The sequence below is a fragment of the Lytechinus variegatus genome, chromosome 12 (assembly GCF_018143015.1).
Source record: "Lytechinus variegatus isolate NC3 chromosome 12, Lvar_3.0, whole genome shotgun sequence".
Taxonomy (NCBI): domain Eukaryota; kingdom Metazoa; phylum Echinodermata; class Echinoidea; order Temnopleuroida; family Toxopneustidae; genus Lytechinus; species Lytechinus variegatus.
Genome location: NC_054751.1, coordinates 29,439,311 through 29,462,950, shown reverse-complemented (window position 1 = coordinate 29,462,950; position 23,640 = coordinate 29,439,311). Strand labels below are relative to the sequence as shown.

At 35.1% G+C, this 23,640-nt stretch overlaps 1 protein-coding gene across 1 annotated transcript in view; it reads left to right on the top strand.

The window, feature by feature from the left end:
* Window positions 1-23,640, top strand: part of LOC121425163 (armadillo-like helical domain-containing protein 3) — a 39,574-nt gene that overhangs the window by 4,712 nt on the left and 11,222 nt on the right. Inside the window, exons 2-18 of the mRNA XM_041621164.1 lie at window positions 1,524-1,670; window positions 3,845-3,901; window positions 4,992-5,057; window positions 6,763-6,843; window positions 8,150-8,257; window positions 10,326-10,418; window positions 11,454-11,528; window positions 11,862-11,948; window positions 12,751-12,807; window positions 13,274-13,317; window positions 14,110-14,173; window positions 15,615-15,664; window positions 17,835-17,916; window positions 19,054-19,132; window positions 20,341-20,448; window positions 21,619-21,743; window positions 22,979-23,042. Of these exons, the coding sequence (XP_041477098.1) occupies window positions 1,524-1,670; window positions 3,845-3,901; window positions 4,992-5,057; window positions 6,763-6,843; window positions 8,150-8,257; window positions 10,326-10,418; window positions 11,454-11,528; window positions 11,862-11,948; window positions 12,751-12,807; window positions 13,274-13,317; window positions 14,110-14,173; window positions 15,615-15,664; window positions 17,835-17,916; window positions 19,054-19,132; window positions 20,341-20,448; window positions 21,619-21,743; window positions 22,979-23,042 (1,387 nt within the window). The remainder of the gene's footprint in view (window positions 1-1,523; window positions 1,671-3,844; window positions 3,902-4,991; window positions 5,058-6,762; window positions 6,844-8,149; window positions 8,258-10,325; window positions 10,419-11,453; window positions 11,529-11,861; window positions 11,949-12,750; window positions 12,808-13,273; window positions 13,318-14,109; window positions 14,174-15,614; window positions 15,665-17,834; window positions 17,917-19,053; window positions 19,133-20,340; window positions 20,449-21,618; window positions 21,744-22,978; window positions 23,043-23,640) is intronic.

The window sequence follows — 23,640 nt, the reverse complement described above, 5'->3', positions numbered from 1 at the left end:
TGAATTCCTCAGACAATTTCCTTTCAGAATATATATACTTTTATGGGTATAGGATGTCAAACATAAGAAAAAAATACAATTGTATTAAATGGTGCGATTTTGGAGGAAAATTTGAGTTGTAACGGAAATGGGCCCAACTCAAAACGCATGGCCATTAATTAAATGCCAAATTTTAATTTAATGATGGCCCCTTTCTAAAATCTATTCATTCTTTGGAAATATTACCCGGATTCTATGATAGAAACATTTTGCTTTTCAGATGAATTTTCGAAGTTGTAATCAGGATCTTAGGAGTGATACATGTTATATGATTAGTAGGCCCGTTTTGAAAGTCCATTTTTGATGCACGTGTACACGGCGTGTTTTTCGGTCGTGTACACGTTGTAAACACTGTGAGAGCGAGTTCTGTTTTCATGTCGACACGGACCCGCATCAATATGTCATAAAAAGGGGTCTATATAGCCTAAGTCACGGTTTTAAAGCTTACCTGAGAAGTTTGAAGTATCAATCCACAAAAAATTGGTGCAAATTAAAAGTTTACTCGGCTTAGCAGCGCATTAAATTAATAAAGAATGCAAAAGAAAATCAGTGCAGGGCCCTAGCTATCGCCGACGCTCGGTGGATGCGCATTTTGTATACTGTACCTTACATGCATGCACAGATCGCTGCAGAATAAGTGTAACTGAAGTTATCGATTAATTTTCATTATTATGTTGCCAACTTGAAGAGCGTTTGTTTGTAGGCTTGTGTGCGAGCGTATAACACGTAAGTTGTAGCGATGATCGCTATCGCAATTGGTGAATCTCAAATTGACTCTGAGTGTGATTGAGCAACGCTTTCGAGCTTTTGAGACCGGAGCAGACCCATTTCGTGCCGATTTCGTGGTACAAAAACGTGAGTCTCCAGAAAGAATGTGAATTAAATAGGCGAGTTTGGAAGTGAACTCACTCTGGATTAATTGAAATATGTTGACATATTAGTAATTAAAACATGTGCAGTGTCTGAGAACTAAGATTTAATGTGAGGCTGTGAGCTTGTTTATGCAGATGCTACCGTGTACACGGTGATGGAATTTAGTACACGTGCACTGACTTGACCGTGCGTGTACACGTGTACCCGAAACGGGCCTAATGATTAGTGTGTACTGCAATTATGCAAGATTTTGCTTGTGCGTTGCTGGTCATATTTAGTCACTTTGCTGTACAGTAAGGTATCTGTGATGTATTCTGCATCTTTTTTTTTATTTCTTCACTTAGTGCTGTAGATAATATAGAAATATGCCCGATAAAATATGTGGCCTTGTCTGAAACATAATCTAATGCCAGATATAAACATACATGTAGGTTTAGAACAGTAACATTTTTATTTGCTACTTTGTTAATATTTAAAGAAAATTATGAATCAATCTGAGTTCATACATTTCTTTTATTCAGTGTAGGGTTCTAAAAGTGCATAATTGTGCAGCTATATCTTTCCTACATGTACTTGTAGCATATGTTTCTTGTGCTTTTTCATCCAAACAGATCCCCTCTGTAGATCCGAGATCATCTGTATTCATCCTGTCCACCTTCAACATGCCTCATCCTAATCAACAAGTACTCCGTCAGGGGTCGCAAAGCAAGATTGAACTGAAGGAGAAGATACTCCATATTTACGACACATTCTTCCAGGTGAGTTGAATATTGTAGTTGCCACCTAGTCTGCATACACAGATCTTTGGTTTTTGCAATTCGCCAAGTGCACAATGCAGGGTCTGATTAAGTGAGACTAGAATCTCCATGTACTGTGGCTGACAGACCATAGGTTTTCATAATTCGCATGGTGCATAATGCAAAGGCTGAAGTAGCAAGACTTAATGCATTAGTGGCTGCCTTTACATTTGACACACACACACAGGATGTTTGGAGTGTAGTCTTCATTCTAGACATGGTTTAATTGGTTAAATTGTCAGATTTGAGTCTAGATCCCGGAGGGGCCACTTACATTGACGAGTGGATACCATGCGCGACCAAAAAAACACGTAAAAAGGATGTCTTTTTCACGATAGGGCACGTTACGTACGTAACGTGATAAGGGTGTCAAAAACACAAAAATAATGAAAAAAGGGTATCTATTTCGCTAGGAAAATTAAGTGTTTAGGGTCGAATTTGCGGGGATGATAAAACAAAATTCAAATGTTTTATAAAGGATGTCCTTTTTGCCCCAACACTTCGTGTTTAGAGTCCGATTTGCGCGAGGTGTAGAAGATGGGGTCGTACTAAACCAAATAAGGTAAAGCCGACGACCAAAGGACCCGTAACAATAAAACATTCCTGTACTTGTTTAGGGGTTCATTTCAGGGAATATTTGCCAAGAGTATATCGTTTTGTTTCCAATACTTGTTAAGGGTAGGGTTTCACACGCCAATACTTGTTAAGGGGTGCATTTTCAGAATATGGAAATTACGTGTTTAGGGTGCTTTTCGAGACCCCATGGTTGCGCATGGTATCCACTTGTGAATGGAAGTGGCCCCCCCCCCCCGGGGTCTAGATGCAGCTTGCATAGGCCTACAAGTCTCCACCTTATACGTGTTATGTACATGTATGTCACAAGCAAAGGTAGTCAAGAAACCCCAAATTAGAGTTTGCTGGTTGAGAGGTCATTGCTTTGGAATACATGTCCATGTACTTTGTCAGATAGGGGAAAATGACTTTTATTTGCTACACAACATATTTCTTCAAATTTTGTTTTAAAAATTGGTTTAATAATGGACAAATGGGTTATAAATGTGCAAACTTTAAGTCTTGTGCTTCCATGTAACAAAGCTGCTTAAATGCACAGCACCAATTAAATAAGCTTTCTGTTCAGGAGAATAGGAAATTTTGACATTTGTGTGCATGTTGTACATGTATGTTGGGAGCTTCCTGCACACAGAATAAGAAATAACTAGAGCATTGGGTAAACTGACTGTGAAAAGTTACCATATGTACATGAATGGGATATCAAATGTTTTACCAGGATATTTCTCATATTTTCATGATCTTTTATATCATGAAACCACTTTCAATTACTTTCATGCCGGTATCCTTTTAGCTACCATAACCTTTCAGTTTCTTTAATATGATAGTGTGTTTGATTTTGCTCAAGCTTTCACAAATTTATCTCTCTGAATTTTCATTTTTTTAACCAGATTTGCTCACGTGGTCCAAAATTTCTTTGTTAATTTTTGGGCTGTAATAGACGTGGATTAAGCTTGAGAGTTGGACCAATATTATACAGAATGAAAGTGTGATTTATTGTATCTTTTTTGTATATCATGTTATGCTTTAACCTCCCGTTCACTTCATAACCTTGCCCCTTCATATATTTCCTCTCTCATTCATTCCTCTTCTACTACTCGTACTGGTCTTCGCTCATCTAATTCCATCAAACTAAAAGAACCCAGACATGGGGTGACCGAGCATTCTGTGCTGCCGCACCCCGTCTCTGGAACTCACTTCCCCACACTGTTCAAATCTCATCCTCTCTTCAGTCATTCCAAACAAACTTGAAAACCTATCTTATGTCTCATAACATCCAATTATATGTGTACCCTAATAACCCCCCCCCCTCTCCTTATGAATTTGAGCGTATTTTTTGTTAATATATGATTTTATATTTTTCCAATTTACTGTTTATATTTGAATTTATGATGAATTGTCAGGCGCCTTGAGCATTCCTCGGAGTGGATATGTGCGCATTAGAAATATGGTTATTATTATTAGTAGTAGTAGTAGTTGCCCTTCTTATTATTAATTTCTAAATATGTCTACCTGAAAAAAGTCTTTGCTGTATTCTTTAAATTTCTTATCTCATGTTTGCATAGGGGAAAGACCCAACAAGAGACAATGCAAATTTCTGGGATGAATTCTTTCTTCTGAAGGTAAGATCTGCTCTTTTCCGATATACTTCGAGGGAATTTAGATAGTGACGACAGCTGAGCTTTTGTCCAAGAGTGGGAAATTAATGTAGGAACTGTGTATTGTGAAATAATTAAACTTTTCACAATTAGTGTTGATCGGTAGAGCGAAATATTCACAGTTGCATGTGAATAGTTCAGGCTCCTAGCTACCTGTTCTACCTTGATACATCACCATAATACATCTCACCTCTTTTTGATTTTCGCAAACCTGGTCACTCTGGTCTTTGTTCTTCTAAGAGTTCTACTCTCGATCTTTCTATTCCAAAAACCAGACGGTCATGGGGAGAGTGTGCATTTGCATCAGCTGCTCATCTTCCAACTAAACTAAAGACTGTAGATCAGTAGAATATTTCAAGGCCAGTTTGAAAACTTATCTAATGGCCAAATGGTAAATTGTACCAGTAGTGAGTTAAAGGGGAAGTTCACCCTGACAAAAAGTTTATTGTAAAAATAGCAGAAAAAAATAATAAAAGATATTGCCTAAGGTTTGAGAAAAATTCATCAACTAATTCAAAAGTTATTAGAATTTCAATTATTTGATTTGTGACGTCATATGCGAGCAGTATTCCTACATAGCGAATGGTAAAAAAAAATCAATGAAATGTCATTTTCTCAGAAAATTGAAAATGGTTTTCACTGTACCTTTTGTATATCAATAGATCAATCATTTCACACCTGATCATGAATAGAAAACAAAATTAAGTCATCGGGAACCATACAAAATTTTAAATTCATGCATTTTATATTACATAACACATGGGGCAGCTGCTCGTTTATGATGTCACAAATCCAAAACTTTGAACTCTAATAGCTCTCTTACTCTTTAACGGATTTTCCTCAAACCTTCACCAATATTTTTACTATATTTTCTGCTATTTTTACAACAAAGTTTTCTTCAGGGTGAACTTCCCCTTTAAGTTAATTTGTAAGCGCCTTGAGCAACCCCAATAGGGTGGTTATGTCTTAAAACAAGTTAAGGTTTATACCAGTGTGTTTTAAGATGCTGTAGAAATACTATCTGTCCTTTATCTTTTTTTCATCACTTTTCTAGGCGAATGTGAGTTATATTGAGAACGAACTTGACAAATTGACTCCTGCTGGCCTGCTTAACCTGAAAGTAAGTTTTAGATGTCCGTTGTTAACCAAATCCAATTCAATATTGTTAATAGTGGTGTGATAGTGTTGAGAAATAAGATATCCAGATGTAAAATCTATTTCAAATGATTCGTCGCACGCACCACGAACCGTCCTCTCTGTGCACTTCGATGCGAAAGTTAAGCGCACTGTATCTATTCCACTAAGTGTCCTCTGTTACGTTGCCCACTGTGGCGTAAATAATTAACTTCAAGAAAATATAAAGATACGGGATTAAACTTTGGAACCTGAACTTTTTAACAAAGACACTGGTAAATAATTTGCTCTCCCTGTAGGTGCACTTATTGCTGGTTTTAATTGTTTTTTTTCTTTAAATGCGTTTTCTGCAAAAGTTTCGCATCGAAGTGCGCAGAGAGGACGGTTCGTGGTGCGTGCAGCGGATTCTTTTGAAGCATCAATGTACATGTATATACCCCAGGGCCCATTGCATAAAAGGTACTTTTATGGTAATTTTGCCATCCTCTGGTAACTACATGTACATGTACCATGGTAACACTGATCAACAGCCAGTCAAAATCAAGCAATCCAGACAAGTTACCATTGCCTGGCAAACCATAGTGGTAACTTTTATGCGACAGGGCCCAAGAGCTTATTCTTCTTAAGTTTATAAGCTTTGTGTGGGTTGAACACATTTCTTTTTAACTCTTCATGCGTTCACTTGTAAACCCCCTGTGTGTTGCATTATTTTAGCAGTGATCCCCTCTACGCAGTATAATACACTGTTATTTAGAGTGCCATAACTTTTTATCTGATCATTTTGAAAGAAAATGTTGTGTAGCAAACTTGTAAAGTGTTTCCTGGGCTTTCTTATCGTATATAAATTTATTTGATAAATTATGGAGAATTGCATAATAAATTATATTTTCTAAATGCTTTCTCCTAATATTTCCAACAAATTTTAGCCCCCTTTTACTTTAGTTCTTGTGTTAGTGGCATGATTTTTATTTATCCACTTGGACTGTTCATTACATAGCTTTGCATTGATACCAAAATCATGATAATCTGATATAAATAGCCCATATATAGTGGAAATAAAAGAGAGTAAATTTTTGTCCTAGACTCCTAACAATAAATCTGGCCATGGTATTGTTTGTGAGGAGAATTTTATTGATTTTCTCCTATCCTTTTTCAATGAACTTCCTGGCTGTGATCAGGATGTATTGGTTTTTTGGGGGGTTATTGCTGATCTCTATACTATAGTATAGGCTATACATTGTAGCTAGGCATGCTCCGGGGCATGCAATTGTTCGAAAACAATGGGACAGGGGACGTCTATGGGAAATATGGGAATATGTGCAAAAATGCGAACGAAACACGCCTACGGATGTGCAATAATGCGAACGTAACGCATGAAGAGTTAAAACTGGATGGCAGTACTAAGATAAGGTTATCATCTAAAGTTCTATACTAATACTGCTATTAACAAAATATATATTTTTCTTCAAACAAAGTTCAGACTTTGGTAATAGGCTTGTGTTTATCTTTTCACATTTTCTATAAGGAGCACATTGTAAATTCTGTTAAAATCTTAAACCAGGTCTGGCTTTCTTTTAGCATAATAGTAGTATGCAATGTAATCTACGAGGCTGTACTGTTATTTAGTTTTTTCCTGAATAATTAGATTTTAAGGTTAAGATTATCTCACCATGTTCTTTGCTTTGATACAGGAAAACATCAATGCTCTGTTCTATCACTGTGTAATGGCTCTGGAAGAAAGCTATCCTATCCGTGTGGTCAATGCACTTCAGGTTAGTACTAGAATCAATTATTCTGTTCTGGGACAACAAGTGTTTACTGTATAAGCTGAATTTTGGGCCTATGGGAGTGTTGGAATTCAGTTCTCAACAATTTTAGGGATTGTTCCTTAATAACAGCTCAGTTTGGGATAAAATGACAAAGAGCAAACCCAATCTGCACAGGAAGACTTCAAACTTCAAGTCAGCAATGTCTAAACCAGGTGTAAGCATGAGCAGTGATGTTTTTAGGCAAAATCTTAAAATCAGGCAATTGCATTTAATATTCAGGGCATATAGTGTATTATTTTTTTTTTCTTTTATGTTTGAGCTCATTCTTCAAACATGTAATTTGTAGGTTCTCGGGTCATCTTGTAGTTTCAGTTTCAGTTTGGTTTATTTTCATATCTCATAAAATATCAAATACAATGTACAATGTAACATCCTTCGAAAGACAGTAAATAATTAATAATAGAATAACACAATATATCACCATAATTCATAATAAATCGGACAAAAATAATGTTATACAATTGAATGTTTGGATTGGAGACAGATATATCAATAAGATGAGAATATGAAGGGCAAACTATTTAAAAAGCAGAGCTTGTAATTTATAGTTTCCCTATTAATGAAATTATTAGTAATTGTCAACTTGTTTTAATATCAATATGTTACAAGAAAAGAAAGAGAAAGAGAGAGAAAATATATATATATTTCCTTAAAAAACGAGAGAAAGGAGACACAAAGAAAGAAAACAAAAACAAAGGGAGGTGGACTGACAATAGTTAAGAGGAACACTTGTCTAGGGAGCCGATGAATTGTCGTTAAGATATTCGTTTAAAATATAAGTTTTCAATTTACGTTTAAAAGTAGATATAGAATTGCAATCTTTGAAGTCTATTAGTAAATCATTCAAAAAAAATGGACCTATGACAAAAATTGTTTTATGTGAAAAAGCTGTACGAGTACGTGGAAGATGATAATGACTTTGACGAGTAGGATAACTGTGAATCTCTTCATTTCTTCTAAATAGAGAAGATACGGTAATAGGTAATTCTTTTTTTGAGAGTTGAAACATATATATTCCAAGTTTAAATGCATAAAGATCATGGATTTGTAGAACATTACATGAATAAAAGAGTGGCATAGAATGAGCCCGGTAACTTGTAAATTATTAATAATTCTTATTAGTTTATTAAGATATCTGCTGAACTAAAAAAAAAAAGACATTTCCAAAAAAAATTGTTATGTGAAATATTGAAAAATTGCTATTTTTCACATTTGACATTAAATGCTATCCTATTTTTTTTGTCTTTAGACATTATGTGCACTGATTCGAGGTGTTTATCAGAAGGCTATGGTGGATCATGGCTTTGATGTAATCAACATTCTTATTGGTTTTGATTCTGCGGAACAGGTCATGCAGGTAAGAAGCTTGATATATCTCACTTCTGGGGCAACAAGTCCACATCTGACTCCTTGTCCCCTCTCTCATCCTCCGTCTTCCTCCTCTTCTTCACCATCATCGTCATTATCATTATTATCATCATCACCATAATCACTACCATCATCATCATTACCATCACCATCATCATCAAAATCATCATCATCACCATAATCATTGCCATCACCATCATAATCATCATCATCATCATTATTGTCTCACCTGCGAAGCAAAGTGAGACTATAGGCGCCGCTTTTCCGACGGCGGCGACGGCGGCGGCGGCGTCAACATCAAATCTTAACCTGAGGTTAAGTTTTTGAAATGACGTCATAACTTAGAAAGTATATGGACCTAGTTAATAAAACTTGGCCATAAGGTTAATCAAGTATTACTGAACATCCTATTAGAGTTTCATGTCACATGACCAAGGTCAAAGGTCATTTAGGGTCAATGAACTTAGACCATGTTGGAGGAATCAACATCGAAATCTTAACCTGAGGTTAAGTTTTTGAAATGTCATCATAACTTAGAAAATATATGGACCTAGTTCATGAAACTTGGACATTAGGTTAATCAAGTATCACTGAACATCCTACATGAGTTTCACGTCACATGACCAAGGTCAAAGGTCATTTAGGGTCAATGAACTTTGGCCGAATTGGGGATATCTGTTGAATTCCCATCATAACTTTGAAAGTTTATGGATCTGATTCATGAAACTTGGACACAATAGTAATCAAGCATCACTGAAAATTTTGTGCAAGTTTCAGGTCTCATGATTAAGGTCAAAGGTCATTTAGGGTCAATGAACTTTTGCCGAATCGGGGGTATCTGTTGAATTACCATCATAACTTTGAAAGTTTATTGGTCTAGTTCATTAAACTTGGACATTAGAGTAATCAAGTATCACTGAACATCCTGTGCGCGTTTCAGGTCACATGACCAAGGTCAAAGGTCAATGAACTTTGGCCGAATTGGGTGTATCTGTTGAATTAACATCATAACTTTGAAAGTTTATGGATCTGATTCATGAAACTTGTACATAAGAGTAATCAAGTATCACTGAACATCCTGTTCGAGTTTCAGGTCACATGATCAAGGTCAAAGGTCATGTAAGGTCAATGAACTTTGGCTATGTTGGGGTTTTTTGTTGAATAACCATCATATCTCTGTAAATTTATTGGTCTAGTTCATAAAAAAGTGGACATAAGAGTAACCATGTATCACTGAACATCTTGTGCGAGTTAGAGTAGTATTCAAAGTCAGCACTGCTGCTATATTGAAACGCGTGATGCAGGTGAGACGGCCAGAGGCATTCCACTTGTTGTTATTATTGTTGCTATTTGATTTAAATTACTATCATCATCATCTTCATCATTATTACCATCATCATTTTCATCACCTTCATCATCATCATTACCATCATCCTCGTCATCATCATCATCATCACCATCATCATCGTCATCCTCACCATCATCATCATCAAAATCATCACCATCATCATCATCACCATAATCATTACCATCACCATCATCATCACCATCATTACCGTCATCATCATCATCGCCTCCATCATTATTGTTGCTATTTAATTTTAATTACTATCATCATCTTCATCAGAATTACCATCATCATAATCATCACCATCATCATTATCAATATATCATCAATCATCATCACTATCATCATCATCATAGGCATCATCATAACCTCCACCACCACTATCATCATCATCATCATTATATCATCATTGGTATCATCATCATCATCATTATATCATCATTGGTATCATCATCATCATTATATCATCATTGGTATCATCATCACCATCACCATCATAACCACCACCATCATCATCATCATCTCCATCATTATTGTTATTATTGTTGCTATTTAGTTTTAATTACTATCATCATCTTCATCATTATTACCATCATCATAATCACATCATCATCACCATCGTCATAATCTCCATCAATATTGTTGCTATTTAATTTTAATTAGTGACTGAAACTCGAATAATTATGCTCTTATATTCACTAATATGTAGATGCTCATTGAGAGACTGAACAATGTACTGACAGGAGACCAGTCTATCAGCCTTAAAAATCTTGCCTTGAAAGTACTTCTTGTCATCTCAACAGTAAGTTTGATTTTTTTTTTAAATTAAAACTGAACATTTTAACTCGGTAATTCTGAATGAATTGCAGAAATCGGTTATATCTATTATTGTTTCTGAGTTATGGTTCTTTTCAAAATATACTTTCTAAATTTTCTTATGATACAGCACTCGCCTAGATTGAGCCGCAATAACAACCTCAAAAACATGTATGATTGGAATGGTGCTTGAAAAAAGAGAAAAACTAGAGTGCCAGAAAAAATAACTCTTTGTGTCACCAGAGCATAGCAGGGGATTCAATAGTCTATATCTACATAGCAATTAAAAATTCTATACATGACCATTAAGTTCTCACAATAAAGGTAAATGCCAGCTGTAATGATTTCAAAATTAGTTTATAAATACAGAATCACCACCAAAAATATTTGTTCGAAAGGATTTTGGAATAAGTTGTGTAATTGCTGAGAAATTTGCAAAGCAAGCACAAATTTTAAGCTCAATATTAGGTTTTTTTAAAGCAATAGAAATAGAACACTGTCCCACATGTGCTTATCTGTGTTGGCAATCTTCAGTTTTATCGTTTTTCAGCTTAGATGTCGTGACTTTAGAAAGTTCAGTTAATGTAACTTTACCAGATCTAGATCTACAATAATATAGTGACAATTAACCTTGGTTTTACAGACTTTCTCATGAAATCAGCATTTACTGCAACTACTTTCATTTCTCTTTAAATAATTACCGATGTGTTGGCTCAGTTGGTAGAGCGTCCGTCGCACAACCGGGAGGTTGGGGGTTCAGACTCCGGCCATGTCACACCAGAAGATGTTGAAAGATGGGAGTTGCTGCCTCCCTGTTTGGCATTCAACAATTAAAAGGATAGAGCCTTGTCAATCTGGCGCTGCACAACGGCTGCCTGGCCCACGATCAGTTGGGCAAAGCAAATTTTCGGAGTATTTCATTTCATGTCTATTTCGAACTGTAAAATATGGATTTACTCATTTCATTTTTATCATCAAATTTGATTACTCTGATGTTTGTTTGTAATGTATTTTGTTTTAGGTTGCCAATAATGTCAGTCAGAACACATTACTAGAATACCTGATGATGAACAGTGTCTTTGAGTCTATTGTACAGGTAAGAGCACTTTTTTTCTGTTTTATAAATCAATTTCTAAACATATTTGCCTATTTCTTTTTGATTTTCAGGCTCCAGAAGGGTTTTTGCATGCTCATTACAGGGCATTGAGTTACCAATAGGGAAATTGTGTAGTTTGATATTACGGCAAACAAAATGTGCATCGGCGTGAAAAACACATACAAAAAAAATAATATATTCACTGAGTGGTCGTTGAGATCGCATGATCTTATGAATATAATTTTTTTGTAGAGTGAATTTTCCTGCTAGTGAGAAATGATTTAAATGGTTTGGTAACTAAGCATTCTGCTTTGATTTGATACTTTATTTCAGATTTTGGCTAACCCAGTGGCTCGAGGGGAACATGGCTATGAAGCACTTCTCTTGTTGACCATCCTTGTCAACTATAGAAAATATGAGGTAATTATATCCAAAAGTTACTATAATAATAAGTGGTGGGTGGTAATTTTGATATCTAAAAATATGCGATATTGAAAATTCTATAATGGTTTTATGGTTATTATATACATCTGTAAAGTGCTGAGAGACGTTGTTCTGATGTGTTAAGGGCTATATAAAAGTAGAATTTTGTTATTATTATTATTATGCTGATATATCACTGGGCGTTGTGGCGTGCGCCTGTAATCCAAGCTGTGGGGAAGTTACAAAATGATGCAGAGGTTCGAGCCCTGGAGGGCGTTTCATGAAAGGACTTGTCGGACGTTTTATCCGACAAGTCCCATTTTATCCGTCAGTTATCATAGGAACAGTGCCTCTCAGCCAATCAAAATCATGGAAAGATGTCAGATCTGACAACTTGTCGGATGAAAATATTGATGAAACGCTCCCCTGGTCACATCTTTCGGATGGTGACGTTAAGGGTTGGTCCCAGACGTAAATAATCATATCTGATTGATACACGTCTGACTAAACTCAATACACACACAGTTACATGATATAACCAAAATATTGTCCATTATCACTAGTTAATTACTATTTATGGACTAAAAATGCTCCACTGTATTGCTTTCACACAACTTCATGAGTTGGTATCCAAATGCCCTCTGTTCATGGACAATCACCGATGATAGCCAGCCTTTCATCCCTCTTCCTTACTCTCACAGAATTGAAGCTTATAATGAACATATACATGGGCGGAAATCCCAGGGGGACGTGTCCTCCCTACTCAAAATAGTGTACTATTTATCTCTTTTTATTTCAGTCTGCAAATGCATACATTGTGAAGCTTTCTATTCTGGATGATGAGCTGGCTTTGAATGTAAGTAAATTTGTAGTTAAGTCTTTTGAAATGATGCTGGAATGCTCCACAAGGAATGGAGAAAAGGAATTAATCATGTTTTGCAATCCTGAACATGATGATATAATCACAAAGTCACTCATACAAACCAAATCTTTAATAAAGGCCTTTATCTGCAATAAAGTTTTGAAGGAATTGAAATTAAAAGATTAAAGCTATTAATAAAGTGATAGATTTTTTTCTAACTTTGCTTAAATTTGTCCAAGATTCTGATGATTATATTACGTACTTACAAACATCTGTATTAAGTGCCTTGCAAATGTTATGAATATTATACCCATTAATTAGTATTATATATTTTGAAAATTATCATTATTATTGTTATTGTTATTATTATCATTATTGTTGTTGTTATTTTTATATTCCATGTAATACTTATCAGTTTAATGTTTAAAGTACTGACTGATCTCTTTTTTTCATCCTATAGGGATTAGGTCATGTAATATCAACAATACTAGGAGACTTTAATGGGTAAGAAATTGTTGTAATATTAGATTGCTTTGAATGGGTTAGCATAAAACAGAAAAAACAAATATGAAAAGATAGGTACTGTGAGGTGTAGGAATAGATAGATAGATAGACAGACAGACAGACAGACAGCCAGACAGAGAGCCAGCCAGCCAGCCAGCCATAGATAGATAGATAGATAGAATGTATAACACAATATATAGCATTTATAATGTGCCAATAATCTGTTGCCTTTTCATTGGCACAGTATATGCTATCCTGGCCATAGCTCCAGCAGGTGTTTAAAGGGCTCTGGGTTTTTCAAGGAATTAATCATTCCAGGAATGGAATTGAATTTTGCTTTTATTCCTACAGGGAGGCTTGAAATAGTCTGGGATCTCGATTTTAGTATTCATAATCATAAATCGTTAAAGGCCTGGTCACACCGACCGAGCGTTGTTGGAGCGGTCGTGGAGCGGAGAGAAAAAATCATCCCCGCTCGCTACCGTTCACCATTTTCGATTTTGATTTTTTTTTTTAATCGATTTTTTTCTCGATTTTTTCCCAAATTTTGTAAGCGAAATTCGACCCTCTCGCCCTACCGCTCCACGACCGCTCCAACAATGCTCGGGCGGTGTGACCAGGCCTTAAGATTTGATAGGATGGAATTTTCATATCAAAAGGAATTATAATTTATTTGACAATCGGATCGCAATGGACATGATGGATTGCGTAGTGTGCACTGGGCTAGTAAAGAAATAGAAATACGTAAAGGACTGTATAAAACTGTAGAGATGTCCAATTTGTTCACCCTAGGAGGTATAAAGCCAAGCAAGATGAAGAGAAAGGAAGTGGATGGCTCTCCTCAATAACATCAATGGTAAGTTTGTTCAGAGAAAATAATGACATTATTGTGGTCCCACATGTAGACTTTCATGGTGTTGACTGAGGGTGACAGCAACTGGAAACGATCTTTCAGAGTCCAGAAAGAAGTGAATATTTTTCATTTTCTCGATAGTTTCCAACTAATTCAAAACAATTTCATGAAAATATGGAAAGTAGATGGCTGCTTCCTGGATGTAACAATGTAAAATGTGAAATTTACCCATTTTGGAGGACATTTATTTATAATTATTAGTAGTAGTAGTATTATTTGGCATAAACATATAATCAACATGATTTATACAAACAATAAGATAAGGAGAGTGACATGGATTCCGGGAAAGAAATAAGGGAAAAAAATACTATAATCCAATGTTCTTTTTTCATCTGGTCAAACGGTTGTCAAAACAGGGAAATGATATTGGTATAGGGATAAAGTATAATTTTTTTTTCTTTACAAGATTGCTGATTTTACAGAAGTAAGTGAAAGGAATAGGCAAAGAATATAAAATTGATGAATAATGATATATTCCATTGAATTGCCCAGCAGCATTTGACACATGTGGGACTGTATCGGAAAATGGATGATAACATAAAGAATGTGTGAATCCCTCTGGCTAGCATCAGATTGCATATGTGCCTTGCGTAACAATGGTCTGCTGACACATCTCATGTATAGTTACATGATCATGCAAGTCATCACCTGTTCTGAACCAGAAGGATCAGTGATGTGTGGTTGAACTCTACTATTTATTATCTATATGGTATATCTTTTATGGTTAGTAAATTGAATTGATGTCATATTTTTGCATCCTTATTCTATAATATGTTTCTGGTTATATTCTAGTGGAGTAGGTATAATTAATAACATATTTGGAAAGTTTCATGCAGTTTCAATGAGAAGAAGCTGTTTTAAAACAGTAAATTTGATGTAAAATGTACCTTTTTTGATCTGGGTTGGCAATATATGAATATTCATCCAATATGGTAATGAGCTGAATGTATTTGCTAGTCACAGAGGGACTGAAATGATGTTCTAGGCAGAAGACACATGATCAACCCTGTGATGAGGTTAAAGGTTTTAGGAGAGTGCCATTGTTTATAATTAAAAATGATATGTAGACAATTATAGGTATTTTGAATATTAATGAGCTGATTTGCATATGCATTAAAGGCCTCTTCAACCCTGGAGTCTATAAAGTATGTGGCATTTTAAAGAATGATTACTCTTGACTACAAAGACATGGTTTCAAGAGAATACAGGTTTGATTTTTTTTTTGCCAAATATATATTCTGTCATCTCAACCATTCCCCCTTGGGTTGCCTCACATAGCAGCGATAACAAGAGAATGCAAAGGGGAATGCTTTGATCGAGGTATAATGAGCTGAAAAGTCACCAATATTGTGTCTTCAAATATGAACTTTTTTTCAATACACAGGTTGGAAACATGTTTGTCTCAGAGGAGTCAGGTACACATCGAGCTTATGTGTAAGTAAGAAACAGTGCTCACCCCACCCCACTCTCCCCCCCCCCGCACCCCCTCCTCACAACATGTTTAGTATTTGAGAGGGTGTGTAAATAAGCGATATCTCATCTGTTTTCTATCAACCTCTATCCATGGGCATTCGCAACAAAAATCGGCATGCAAATAATCTACAAAATTTGTAACATCAATTTCTCCAAATGATATCTTAACTAATTAATCAATTATGCTAATTTATGCATAATGTATTGAATTTTGTCTGATTATCTAGATAAAGCCACAAATGGCTATTTGGGAGGACTTAGAGGCTCATTTTGAGATTCTGATCAAATGTACATGTACTTTGAAAAAAATTGGTATCAACACAACCTTATCTGTTTTGTAAATTTTTTTCAATATCTTTATTTCTTTGTATTCTGACCTTTATTTGGGGTTTTTTATAATGAAAATTGTTAAAACCATTACTTAATCATAAATGAGCAACATGTTTATTTAATAACTTAAAGCAATATGTTTATTTAAAGGGGAAGTTCACCCTGACAAAAACTTCATTGTAAAAATAGAAGAAAAAATAATAAAAAATATAACCGAAGGTTTGAGAAAAATTCATCAAATAATTAAAATGTTATTAGAATTTCAATTATTTGATTTGTGACGTCATATGCGAGCAGCATTCCTACAAAGCGAATGGTAAAAAATCAATAAAATGTCATTTTCTCAGAAAATTGAAAATGGTTTTCACTGTACCTTTTGTATATCAATGGACAAATTATTTCACACCTGATCATGAATAGAAAACAAAATTAAGTCATCAGGAACCATGCAAAATTTGAAATTCATGCATTTTATATTACATAACACATGGGGCAGCTGCTCGTTTATGACTTCACAAATCCAAAACTTTGAACTCTAATAATTTTCTTACTCTTCAACGGATTTACCTCAAACCTTCACCAATATTTTTTACTATTTTTTCTGCTATTTTTGCAACAAAGTTTTCTTCAGGGTGAACTTCCCCTTTAACAAAATGTTTTTAAGCAAACAAAAGTTTTAAAAAAATACATATATATATGTTTGAAGTTAAGCTTTTTGTGAAAATAAACAAAAATCTATACAACTTTTTTTTAATGTTACATCCAATATTGATGAAATTTTCGATGCTATGCTTGTCTGATTTTCCTCTATTTGTTCAACTCAAATATTAAAGTTGCTGCTGTGAACTTTTAAGAAATTCTGTTTGTCAACCCTCAAGTTCTAGATTTCTTGATCTTCTTGCTGTACAGGATAACTGATCTTGTTTACTTACATTTCACTATACAGTGTGTCCTACAAAAAATGAAACTGAGATTTACCGATGATTTATCATAACTTAATCACAAATAAAAATAGACAAATGACCTACCATTGTAAAGCTTAGAATCTCCTCTTTCATCTGAAATTACTTAGATTAATTCTCATTCATGCATGAGTGAGCAAAAACAATTTGAAGAGGGGATACCAAAAACTCGTTTGGCGGGCTGTATCTGCGTTTCAAGAAGAAAACCACATTTTTAAAAAGTTCGATATTACCTCTTTAATTTGATACCTCAATTACAGAAAATGGTTAAGAAATAACAAAGTTCTGGTTATTTGAAATAAGGCTTGAATTTCAATAATTTCATAAAATGAAGAGGTTTTACAGGCTAGCGTTCAAACTCACTTGACACTCTGTTTTGTTGATGATCAGCCATGCATTAAGTCTTTTTTTTAATCATGTGATAGCTTCTGTGGAAAACAGGTGAAAACATGTTTATTTAATGAAATTATGGAAATACAAGAATTGTTTCGAGGGAACATAACTTTTTTACTTTACCATTTTTTGTGATTAAGGTATCAAATAAAAGAGCAGATATTGAACTTTTTAGGCATGTGATTTTTTGAAATTCAGATACCCCCGCCAAATGAGTTTTTGGTATCCTTTCTTCAAATTGTTTTTGCGCACTCATGCGTGAATGAAGAATAATCTAAGTAATATCAGATGAAAGAGGCGATTCTAAGCTTTACATTGGTAGGTCATTTTTCTATTGTATTTGTGATTAAGTTATGATAAATCATCACATAATTTCGGTTTCGTTTTTTCTGGGATGCACTGTATAAGAGCACATTTTGATGATTATATTTTTTGATGATTGATAGGAGAGATCCCAATAATGCAACATTGCTGGCTCTTTATGAAGCAGTACATCTCAACAGAAATTTCATTACAGTACTATCACATGTAAGTACCTATTGGTGATGCTGATGATGACAACGACAATGGTGATGATGATGATGAGATGATGATGATATTGATGTCAATGATGATGATGTTAGTGATGGTGATGACAATGGTGATGATGTTCATGATGATGTTGATGGCAATCGTAATGGTGATATTGATGTCAATGATGATGACGTTGATGATAGTGAGGACAGATAATGGTGATGAGATGATGGTGGTGGTGGTGATGATGATGCTACTGATGTTATGGTGATGATGATGGTGGTGATGATGATGACGACTATGGTGATGATGGTCATGATGATGGTGATGGCAATCGTAATGGTGATATTGATGTCAATGATGATGATGTTAATGATAGTGAGGCCAGATAATGGTGATGATGATGGTGGTGGTGATGATGATGCTACTGATGTTATGGTGATGATGATGATGATGACGACAATGGTGATGATATTCATGATGATGATGATGGTAATCGTAATGGTGATATTGATGTCAATTATGATGATGTTGATGATAGTGAAGCCAGATGATGGGGATGATGATGGCGATGGAGGTGGTGATGATGGTGATGGTGATGATGATGATGGTGATGATGATGATGATGATGATGGTGATGATGATGGTGATGATGATGATGCTGATGATGGTGATGATAATGCCAAGGATGATAAATATGATGGTTGTGGTGGTGGTGATGATGATGATGCTACTGATGGTGATGATGGTGGTGATGATGATGATGGTGATGATGATTGTTATGGTGATGGGTGATGGTTGATGATCATGGTTTTGGTGATGATTGAAATGGTTATGATGATGATGCTGATGGTGATGATGATGATGACAATGATGATGACGATGATAATGATGATGACAGTAGTCATCATCCCTTTTGGGGTAACATATAAAGAAGAAAAAATGGGTAACAATCATTTCATACTTTCAAATTGCTTTCTTTACTTCAGATCACACACTTCTCTCTATTTTCATTTTCCCCTTTTTGTTCTTAATCATCCTATTTCTCTCTCTCTCTCTGTCTTTCATCATAAGCTCCATGTGCTTTTAAATATTAAAACTGAAAATAAGGAGCAATTTCAATCAATCTTTGTTTTTATTGCATGTTTTTAGAATCATTCGGACCATAGTGGCAGTGCTCCAACCACACCCACGTCCCCTCAAGCACCTGCAGTGCCTAGTGTTGTTAGTAGTAAGTACAATCGAACTTTTATCCCGTTTTTCTATATTCAATGATTTCCCTTGAGATGTAGTTCCTATTCTACTCTACTCATTTATTTCTCCTTTTCCCCGCTGTTTGTGCATGACTGTATTACTAAAAATTTTAATTATAACAATGTAGCAATAAAAATTCATTTATTATGCATATTTTCAAAAGTTACCAAGTGCAATAAAGACTTTACGCACATTATTTTTTATTTATAGATAAATACATACAGTACAAATTAAAGAAAATACCCCCCCCCCCCATCGAATATGAATATAACAGCAAACTTACACAATTACATTTCTAGATAACATAGATATACATGTATATGTACAATTGTTGTGAAGTCAACAATATTAATTTGTTATGTAACTTGCTCTTCATACACTGAGCATGTGAAAATGTGTGTATGGGTGCAATATGAATACCCAATATTATTATTCATTATTTAATCAATTTATTTTCATGTTTATAAGCTAATAGAAGTTTGATAATGTGAATTATATTTTATTATATTGTAGTATTGCAATCTTACAAAAGTTTAGTGACATTTAATTTTATTTTTCATCTGTTGTTTCGTTGTGAATATTTGAATTTCACATTTTTATGATATTTCCCTCACTCTTTCAGAAATTTCTTGATTAAACCTCGGCAAAACATAGTTTGAAGGGGGTACATAGTTTTTAAATTTTGTTGGGATCCTATATTTCATCAAGCAATTTCGTTTTTACTTAGGAATCTTGTCTGTAGTATAATTTTTATGTTCAATGTTGACTTGATATTTGTTTGATGTACATTATGCATTTTTTATACTTCACCTTGACATAAAATTAATTGAATGGAAGTGACTTGGAGCTAACATACAATTAGCTATTGTGGTCAATCACAAAATGCCTTTGTTGTTATTATAGCTGGGGTTTTTTTCACAAAGATTTACATGTAAGTATGACTTAGAGTCACACTTAAATGTTGTCGCGTACATGATACGCAACACCCAAATGCGCAGTCTTATTGATCAATATGCATTAGTGCGCGTCCTCTTCGCATAATCTTTCCAATGCGGTCATACCTCTTATACCGTACTCAACTAGGCATTAAAGTGCGAATCTAAGTCATACTTAAATCTTTGTGAAACACACCCCCTCCCCCTCTGATGTATCTGGGATCATGCAGCATGTTGTTCTTGAAATCAGATTTGCAGAACCCTCAGACCGTTGGAGGAGTTCCATCTACTGGTGGATCTACCAACATTCTTGTCACATTTCTTAGTTACTGCTCCATCATCATGCAAGATCTTAAAGGTAATACTCTCAATTTGAAACAAAACTTTCTTAGTCATTGCTGTATGCAGTTGAAGGGAGGGGGGGGGGGACTTGCTGAAAACTTACGTTTTCTTTTATACTGGAAATTTTCATAAAATTCACCATATGTGTGCACAAAAGCCTTCAGTTTCACTTAGGGAAATGGATGAGCTCCATTGTTTCTCTCCATCCCATTCTAGTTTCTTTGAAAATTTTTTCATGTCTGCCCCCCCCCCCCCCCCCCTCCCCATCCAGTATAATATTTCTACAAACTGACATGTTTTTAATGCTTGCATTACATGTACATTAAACCTGTGGTAGGGCATTAAATTGTGATCTTGCTGTACAGCTGCATCATATGCCATTACATGGGTTTTTATCTTTGGAGCCTTCTACATATTTTCGCACCAACTTGGAAACTTAGAAATCAGTATGGGGATAATGATAGGGGTTGAGAAACTGCCCTGATGAAAGGGTATAACATCTATAAATCAAAATTTGAATTGATAATAATATGTGTTCTGCAATTTTTGACATGGTATACACTTACCTGTCATCATCCAGCAGTACAATGAGTCTGAGACGTATGTCAAATGTGACCTACCACCCCAAAAACACCAATACATTGCCAAGTAAGGTTCTCTGTAAACAGCCAAAATAGTAAATTGGTCTTCAAAACCCCAAAATTACAAAAATAGCTTATCTGAAAGAGCAATTCTTCTTCTTTATACTGTGAAAATTTGAAGCCATGAAGTATAATAAAAGAAAAGATACAAGAGTTTCTTGGACACTACTTTTTCGGACTCCTTGGAAGTTTCACTGAGATTTATGCACATTTCATGCTTGACTTCAAACCTTGTTTTCTCCTTATTTTTTTTTAAGCTCTTGCTTAATTTCCTCTGCATTGAAATAAGTACTTGAAATTGTTATTTTTGGTCAATTCTAACATATTTTATATCATTTTAAAGCTTAGGAAGTGAATTTTCAAGCTTAATAAAAAAAACTCGATATTAAGTTTAGTTGACTTATTATTGGTTTTGGGCTGGCAGGTCACAAATGGTTGCAGTATGTATTTTCAAAGTAAGTTTGAATTTTTTCAGGTGTTTGAACTTAGATGGAAAGAATGATATTCTTGATGACTTCCTCCTTTTTTAAAATTATGTTTGACAGATGATGAGAGATTCAGCAATACCAAGCTCTGTCTACTTATTCTCTCCTGCATCGCTGAAGACCAATATGCAAATTCATTCCTCCATGATGCTAATCTTACATTCAGAGTTCCTCTTCATCAAGCAGTGAGTATAATGGGAATTTCACACAGGGCCCTTGTACCACATTGCACCTACATGTAGCTCCTTTACTATCTCAGTTCCAAATCGACACTATAAAAAGCTACGAGTATAATGGGGCTTTCACACTGGGCTCATATACAGCGTTTACACTGAATTCCTGTACTTTATCAGTTCGAGACCAACACTTTTCAATTATTTATCAAGCTATGAGTATACGGGGACTTTCACACAGGGCTCTCAAAGATGCCATGTTCAAAGACCAGCTATACGTGAGATTTTCTGTGAATCTGAGTGAGATCACAGACATTGTGTACAATGTATATGGGGATAGGCTGTGATAGTTGCGTGAGACAGAGATTTGAGGGAATTAACAAGAGTCCAAAATGCTTGAGTCTCACGCATAATGCGTGAGACTTAGCTCTGGGCTCTTAAACCGTATTCACACTGAGTTCCTGTACTATCAGTTCTAGACCAACACTTTTCAATGATTTATCAAGTTATGATACTTTCACACAGGGCTCTTATACCGTATTCACACTGAGCTCCTATACTATATCAGTTCTAGACCAAAACTTTTCAGTTATTTATCAAGATATGAGTATAAGGGGACTTTCACACAGGGCTCTTATATCACATTTGCACTGAGCTCCCATATTGTGAGTTCTAGACCAACCTATTCAATCATTTATCAGTGTTATAAGGGTGTTTCACACATGGTTCTTACAGACCATTTACACTGAGATCTTTCAATTTTGTTAGGTCTACATTGACCCCATTCAATTCAATCATATATTAATCTGTGGGTATAAGGGAACTTTCATACAGGATTCTCACCGAGCATTCAGACTAAAGCTCCATTAATGAGAATAACAGTGCAGCTTTAGAGGTTGCTTGAGGTACTAATTATCATTATCACTCTTCTTGTGAAGAATTGCAAGTTTGTGAAGTACAATTCAAATATAGATAGGATGAAGAATAGACGGATTGATTTGAATTCACGTACCAGGTGAGTGTTTCATAAAGCTGTTTGTAAGTTAATTGTGACTTTAATAACGACTGGTGATCCCTTTTTGTGGTAAATGGTGTATTCATTGACAATAGTTTAGCGCGTAAGGAAGGTTCACCAGTCGTTCTTAAAGTCGCTCTTATCTTACCAACAGCTTTATGAAACACCTACCAGGGCCCCATCTTACAAAGAGTTGCGTATTCATAAAAATATGATTCTTTTTTATTTTCAGCCAATGAGACACAGAAAACAGTCCCAAGATCTGCCAGCCAGACCGCTTGCTTGTGCTCTCCTTGGTGAGTAAACTACATTCCATTCCTAGATGGTATTTCACAAAGATTTAAGTATGACTTATGGAGCATTGCAAGAAACTTGCAATCAATTGCAAATCTAATCGTGGTCCCTGAATCGAACATAAGTCTTGTAATTAATTGTACATTTGCAATTGATTGCTGATCTGCTTCTTACAATAAGGGTGTAATCTGGATATTGCTAAAATTTATATCAGCTGTAAAATAAAAAAACATTTGCAATTGATGGAAAATATTTTCTTGCAACTCCTCCTTAGAGTCACTCTTAATTTCCAGTTGCATGCAGTATGTAACTCATCACCGCACTGGTCAGACAATGCAATAAGGATGCGCGCTACTGCACAATAATCAGTGAGATTGAGCGTGAAATATAATGTGCGCATCAAAATTTAAGCTTGTTTTCACTTTCTCTACTCCTTGGGGAGAATTCCAGTAAGATTTATATTTATTGAGAATTGACTTCGAAATAACATCAATTTGAACAATGTGTACATTCAGACATGGTATGAAATACTAGTTACATTAGGTGTTATATGACACCTAGATAGATCCTTGTGATTTGATTGGTTGTTTGATATCGTTC